Here is a 7,036-nt window from a genome sequence, read left to right on the forward strand (position 1 = left end):
CTCTTTCAGAAACGTTTCTCTAATAGAGAGTCAATATACTCAGAGATCTGCAGGTTCAGAAAGAGATTGGTAGGATGGAGGAGGCTAAATCTGTGAAGATGCCTCTCTCTGGGGCATCACTTTCTCTGCAGATTCAAAGACAGATCTGTTCCAGAATATTTTCCAGAGTGATGGAAGCCACAGATGTAACAGAGAATCACTTGGGTTCCCTACAATTTTCTTGGCATCTATGAGAAATTTCCCTAGGACTTCATAAGCAACATGCCTTGTCTCCTTCCCTCTCAGCCCCAAACACTCCTCCTCCTTCAGGTGATCAACACACAGAAACTGAGCTGGTCATTGGACTAGTTCTTGTGAAAAACCACAGCACTCCTTCAGTATAAATTTTCACTAGGATACAAAAAGAGAGAAAACTACTTACCGAGTTCCACTTCAATGGAGTTGTTTCTTGGATAAGATATTTCTGGGGGCTTTTTTGGTGGGCTCACTAATTCAAAAAGAAAGAAAATTATTTCAGAAAACCCAAGGCAGCTGCAGTCTGTCTTATACCCTATAACCCAAGTAGACCTTAAAAAACTTCTGTCCTATGGACAAGGTTATCACCAATTTTATAACTGATATCACTCAGTACTGGAAGTATCATATCTCAGGCACTCTTTCCCAAGTAGACCTTAAAAAACTTCTGTCCTATGGACAAGGTTATCACCAATTTTATAACTGATATCACTCAGTACTGGAAGTATCATATCTCAGGCAATCTTTCCTTCTGACTTGAAGCTAAACTACTCTTCATCCCACCTCTTCCAAAACGTAGTGCCACAATCTCCACAGACTCATGGTGGACGGACTGTTCCACGGCATAAAAATCCTTTAATATTGCATGCACAGGTGCTGAGAAGGGTATGGGCAAGTATCAACAATATTACACCTCTACAATCTGGATAGCCTGTCACCCAGCATCTCACAGACACAAACTGGAGCCAAATACTTTAGGAGTGCAATTCATCGATTTTAGACTTTTACTGTTATAAAGGGTGGAATTTCTGTACCCTAGCAAAAGGCCATACGATTCTTCCCACAGCACTATCTATAAGGAAGTGCAACACCAGTGATGCCTTTCAGATGCTTACATTACAACTAGATATATGATGCTCAGGAAAGCTTATTTTTCTACAGACTAAAAAGGGAGAGTAATCAACAGCTGGGGATCTAGACATCAACATTAGAAATGTGTCAGCATGGCTAAATGAACTCCAACTTGGAGAATCCCTCACTGAACACATATGCCATTTCCAGCTGTCTTAGGCAGCCATAAGGATGTTTTAGAACATTTCCTATCAGATATTCAAACTTCAAGGAAGTTTCTCCAAGAGCACAAATTAAGAAAAAGAAATCATAAAGCATCTCATCTGAGTCCCCTAGTAGACCACACAGGATTGCCCCAGCTATATCCTTCCTTCACTCTTCTGAAAACTAGGTCTGCACTACTGTTAGAACCTCAAATCATCATTTTAGTGTAGACTTGCTCCTCTGGAGTCTTTAAAAACATCTAAGCTGCCATTAGTAATTTACAGTGAAGAAGTGATATGATTTTGCTTCTACTGAGCAGTGGGAGCTGAAATTACACTAAGGGTAAGTTTGGGGGACAGATTTTAAGACTCAAATGATATTTTTATCTGATCTGAACTTATGATGTGGATAAACAAAATATGAGGAACGTGTACATATCACATCATATGAATATGATACATATTCATTCCATATATACATATGAACACATACACACATATACATGCATACCTATACACCAAAACAGCCAAGCACAGGAAGGGACCATGAAATAGCAATGCAATCTATTAGTAAACCTCAGCGTCTTTCATCAGCTGGAATGTAACAGAACTGGTATTTCATACCTTGATAGAGCACAGCCTTTTCAGTGATCCAATATCAATCTCATAATGCTGTGCTAGCAAAGGCATTCATGTTTTACAGCCTGGCCTTTGGTTGGTTGGGTTTTTTGTGCTGGTGCTCCCTGCCCGCCTCCCCCCTCCGCCGCCACAACATAGATCAGGATCTACTGAGTTAGATGCACAATATCAGAGATCAGCAGTTCTTGTGCTGAGGAGCTTAAAACCAAAACCAGAAGAGACAAAGATTTGAAGGAAACAAATAGGACACAAAGTAAGATAACGTAAGATATAATTTGGGGCAGTCTAGATTGTTGTTCTTGCATCAAAACAACAATGTAAAGGAGAGAGAATTAAGATGGGCGGGACAGAGGATGTAGCTACAGCAGAAAGTATTGTGCCTACAAGCCTTACAGGGCACCTGTTTAGGGACCTTGGCAGCTAATCTGGGCAGCAAAGCTTCGACATACTGCAGTTTTGAACAGGGGAACAAATCTTCAACATGGAAAACAAAAATATATAAACTCTGAATCAGCATTTCTTTCTCTTGTATTACGTGAAAACTAGTAGCCCTAATCACGCTTATCCACAAATTGGGTCTTTTAGCTTTAGTCTTTAGAAACTTGAACAAAAATTTAGAATCATTGTTATGAACACGAACACAGTGAAATTATCTCCTTACCTTCTACAGTCAGACTGATGTCTCGTGAAATGTTATATTGTTTTCCATTGTAGATATATGTGGTTTCACACGTATAGTTTCCTCGATCATGGACACTCACATTGAAAATTATAAGATCACTGTTTGAGAAGGCAAACCTTTTCCCTTCCAGCAGCTGGCAGTCCTAAATGTGTAGAGAAGTCTGTTAATTCATATCACTGTCTTTTTCCATGATTTCTCTTACTTTAATATGAACTTACAATGGACAACAGCATAAAGATGGATGCCTTAAAGAGGCTGAGGAAGAGTGAGGGTGGTGGAATAAAGAACAAAACGTACTTCATTTTGGCTCCGAGTTTTTAATTCTAAGATACTCCAGTTCATTTTCTATAGGAAACAACTTTCAACATTAGAGAAATAAGAAAGGTAAATGCAAACGTCAGGATTTATGAAAGTATTCATTAATGAAGAAATACTCAATAATTAGACTTAATTTTTTGAAGTACTTAAATACTCTTGGTACCATATGGCCTGCATGGGCACAAGGCAGTTCTTGTGACAGAAAGAGTGAACAATGTAAAATGGTATTTATTTAATGGAACAATATTGAGCACATAACGCATATGCCATCTCTCACAAATGACAAACTAAAGACATTTCCGCGTAAAAAAAAATCAGGAGTGTGTTTCTCTAGCAGATAAAAAGACACTATCTGGTAAATACAGGTGGGTCAGCATCTCCCCTACCTCTAAGCTCAATTTCTACCCCATTTATCAAAAAAACTGTACAGACCTTTAAATGATAAAAAGTCTTAATCCTCTTCCAATTTGTTTTAAAAGCATTTTTCTCCCCTTTACAATAAATCTTTAGTTTTTTCTCCTACAAGTCACAATCATCAGTGATTTATATTTTAAATAATGGACAGTTATAAGAAAGTACAAAACACAGCATTCTCACCTTATACCAAAGAACAGGCTGAATATCTTCATTCCTGAAATAATCCAAGTGTGGACATACAACTTTTGCAGATGATACTGTGAATATCACCTCCTCTACAGCAAATTTTTCATTTATGCATAAACCATCAATCCTCTTAAAAACTGTTAATTTTGTACACATTCTCCTGAAGCTTGTCAAATTCCTGCAGTTAATATAACATAATTAAATTAACTATTTTGGCATAGCTTCCAACTAAAAAATACATGGAGTTTGGTTTGGTTTGGGGGTTTTGTTTTTGGTTTTGTTTTGGGGGTTTTTTTGGAGAAGAATGCGAGGAGTTTACAGTTTATTCTAATAAATTTACTTTTGCCTACTAGGAAAAAGAACCCAAAACTAGACTTACTTTCCCCAACCTAGTTATTTTTTGTGAACACGCTCTCCCTTCTTCATTAGTATTTCTCTTACCCCCCAAATTCTACTTGCTTTCTAAAAACTATTCCCCTTGCAGCTCATTTCTGTAACAATGTATGTGGCTTTTTTTTTTAACTTTCACCTTATGACACATTCATAATCTCCAGAATCTTCTAACATCGCAGGAAGAAACCAAATTAAATTCTTCTGCTGATGAATTCTAGAAAGTTTGTCTCTAGGCACAGCTGTTTGGTTACCACCTTTATACCATGTTAAGTTGTAGTCTCCACTTTGCAAGCTTTTTTCCAGCGAACATTTAATAGCAATAGGCTGCCCATCAGGCACAAGACTTTGCCCCAACATCACATCATAGGCTTCACATTTCTCTAAAGGAAAAAGATAAACATTAAAGAAAACCTCAAACACTGTAAAAGGATATATTGAACGGACTCCTTGATTACATTTACAAAGTTCATTGGAGTTTTCCCCTCAACTCTCAAGTCATCTAAAACACAATTATAATCCCTTACCTTTACAGTTGAGAGTATTGCTCAGTGATATATACAGATATAGTTAGTTATGCCACTGAAACAAAATGCCTTTTTTTTTTTTGAACACAAACTTTACACTCAGTAGAATCTCTTCATTTGCAACAGACTGTGGTTTGCATGGTTTGTTTCATATGCAAATTACTGAAGTACTTGTATTTCTCCAGTCTGTTTTGTGCTTATGTACACAAACACTCACAGGCACACACAAATTTCACATTTAATGTCTTTATTTGTTAACTTCATTTAATGGTAGTCAAAGTAAGTCTTCAAGACAGACCATGTTTTCACTACCCAAACATCCTAAGAGGACGCTGAAGTTAAAGTTGCTGTTGCACAAATACTAAGTTTGCTACAGAAAATTCAACTTACCCTTCATTTCATGAGCATTTAGAGAGGAATTATTATGAGCACTTACCAATGAGCTCATTTTCTTTCCTCCTGACTCAAGGAGATTCGTACAGGAAAAGGGCAACAGCATGAGGTTTTTTGGGTTTTTTTTTTTTGGTCAATATGACAAAAAAGCATCATGGTCACATTCCTGAGTCAGTATTGTATTTTATCTATAATTGCTTGTTTTATTAGCCTGTAAGAACACCTACATAGAGCCATCTAAGTGTCTGTCTAGCCCAAAACCCTGTCTCTGCTAACAACCAGAAACAACAGCAAACGCACAAGAAAAGGGAGAAGGGCACAAGAACTAGAGCAATACTTTGCATTTGGCCCCGTTCTTTCCTCTTATATTCTGCAAGAAAAAACATTCATTGGCTTTTATAATTTCTCTGGGTATCATGTATTTCTTGTTACAAAGAAAAGGCAAAATTTTGCCTGTTTCTCTAAAATCCTCCTTCCCCAACACCTTCCATTACTTCCATGGAACAAGAAAGAATTATAAGGTTACCACGTGTCTTGATTTGAGTTAGAAGTAATTCTGTTCAGTGATTTTAATTTTCAGCTCAGTCTTTTCTAACTAACTGCACTTTCTGAAGTTAATGGTATATTTCTGCAGACAGTGTCTGCTTCTAGCAGTGATAATGCTTGATGTTTACAGTCACTACCAGGGGCTGGTGTGCAGAAAGGCTCTGGATTACACTTGCCCCTGTGCAGACCAAGGTCACTGCTAAATCCTGTGTGAGAGGCTGCACCTGCAGGGAAGAGCGGACAGGACAGGTGACCCTGAACTGACCAAGGTGTTCCATCCCATAGACATCATAATCGGTATAAAGTTAAGAGATCGTAAGGGTCAAGTTTGCTTTTTCAATAACCAGCGTCCAAGGAGGACTCCGTCCATTCTACCTTTGATCCCAATCCATGCATTCCTGAATCCAGTTCCCATCTACCACTGAGTCCAAGCTGGGCTTTCCCCAGTATCTGCCCACAGCATCAGTGGTGACAGTGACATGGTTGCCATCAGGGGGTTTCGGTTCAGTATTAGTATTATATATATTTCATTTTATTATTATTTTCATTAAAGCATTTTCAGTTTTCTTTTCCAATTTATAAGTCTCTCTCCCTTACTCCCTTCCTCTTCCCCTTTGGGAAGGAGCAGTGGTTAATACAGAGCACCTGTCATTTGTCTAGTGGCCAGCCCAGCCCTCAACCATGACAGATTTATTGGCGCCCAATGTGGGGCAAAATCAGAGCTCTGACAGACTGCCTGAACAGTTTGAATTCCAGCTTACTCAATTGAGAGAGTGTCAGATTTTTTTCTCCAAGAATTTTTATGGGTTGGAAATTAAACCAGACCACTTAGATCATGTTGGTGTTGAGTGCAACATTGTATCTTTTTAAAATGTGCTTCAGAGTTAAGTATCATAGTGTCACCTTGTCTGCTGTATGTTCTGTGTCATCATTAACTTGTTCATAGTGTTTATCTGAAAGTTATCCATTCTGGGCACTGGACAAAAACTGCCACTTTGTGGTGGTGTTTATCACTGATTTATGCCACGTGAAGCTGGCCAGCAACTGCATTTATGTACTACAGGTGCCCCATAATGGATCGTGTTACTACATGTACTTTTGGTTTTACCTCAGGAAGTTATACCTCTCCCTACCATGCCATTCTGACTCCACTAAATTGTGGGATTGCATTAAATTGTGAAGATTGTGAATATGGTTATTACAATCAAAATATCATGTTATTTCCATCATTATCATTGCATTTATTCTCCATTCTCTTTACTGTGTGGCCTGAGATTAAAGACCAGTGCAGGTGCATGTGTCAGGCAGCCCCCTCAACTGATAAGAGTGGATGCTGCTTCGGCAACACACATCGCAGCTACTCAGACCTTGCAAGGCTTCACGACGTGCTCTGCAGCCATTCAGACCCCATGAGGTTTCATGATATGCCCGATCTGCACCATAACTGCTCCCACCAACAAGCCCTGTCACTGCTTCAACTTCTGAACAGACTGCTGCTGGTGATTCAATTCTGGCAACGAGCACCGCCGCTATGCCACCTCCTACAACAAACACTACTGCTAATCCAGCTCCCGCAGTGAGCGCTAGCACTGCTCCAACTCCAGTAACAAGCACCACAGCTCCACTGACAGCCGCTGTGGCACTCCAAA

The 7,036-nt window shown here is 39.0% G+C and overlaps 1 protein-coding gene across 1 annotated transcript in view; it reads right to left on the reverse strand.

Moving 5' to 3' along the window:
• The window catches only part of LOC104501510 (interleukin-1 receptor type 1-like), a 9,639-nt gene extending 5,358 nt beyond the window's left edge, over positions 1-4,281 (reverse strand). Inside the window, 4 exon segments of the mRNA XM_010145331.1 lie at positions 422-487; positions 2,590-2,752; positions 3,526-3,715; positions 4,061-4,281. Of these exon segments, the coding sequence (XP_010143633.1) occupies positions 422-487; positions 2,590-2,752; positions 3,526-3,715; positions 4,061-4,281 (640 nt within the window).
• Between the last annotated feature and the right edge of the window lie 2,755 nt (positions 4,282-7,036).

The sequence above is a fragment of the Buceros rhinoceros genome, unplaced genomic scaffold (genome assembly GCF_000710305.1).
Source record: "Buceros rhinoceros silvestris isolate BGI_N320 unplaced genomic scaffold, ASM71030v1 scaffold8981, whole genome shotgun sequence".
Classification (NCBI taxonomy): Eukaryota; Metazoa; Chordata; class Aves; order Bucerotiformes; family Bucerotidae; genus Buceros; species Buceros rhinoceros.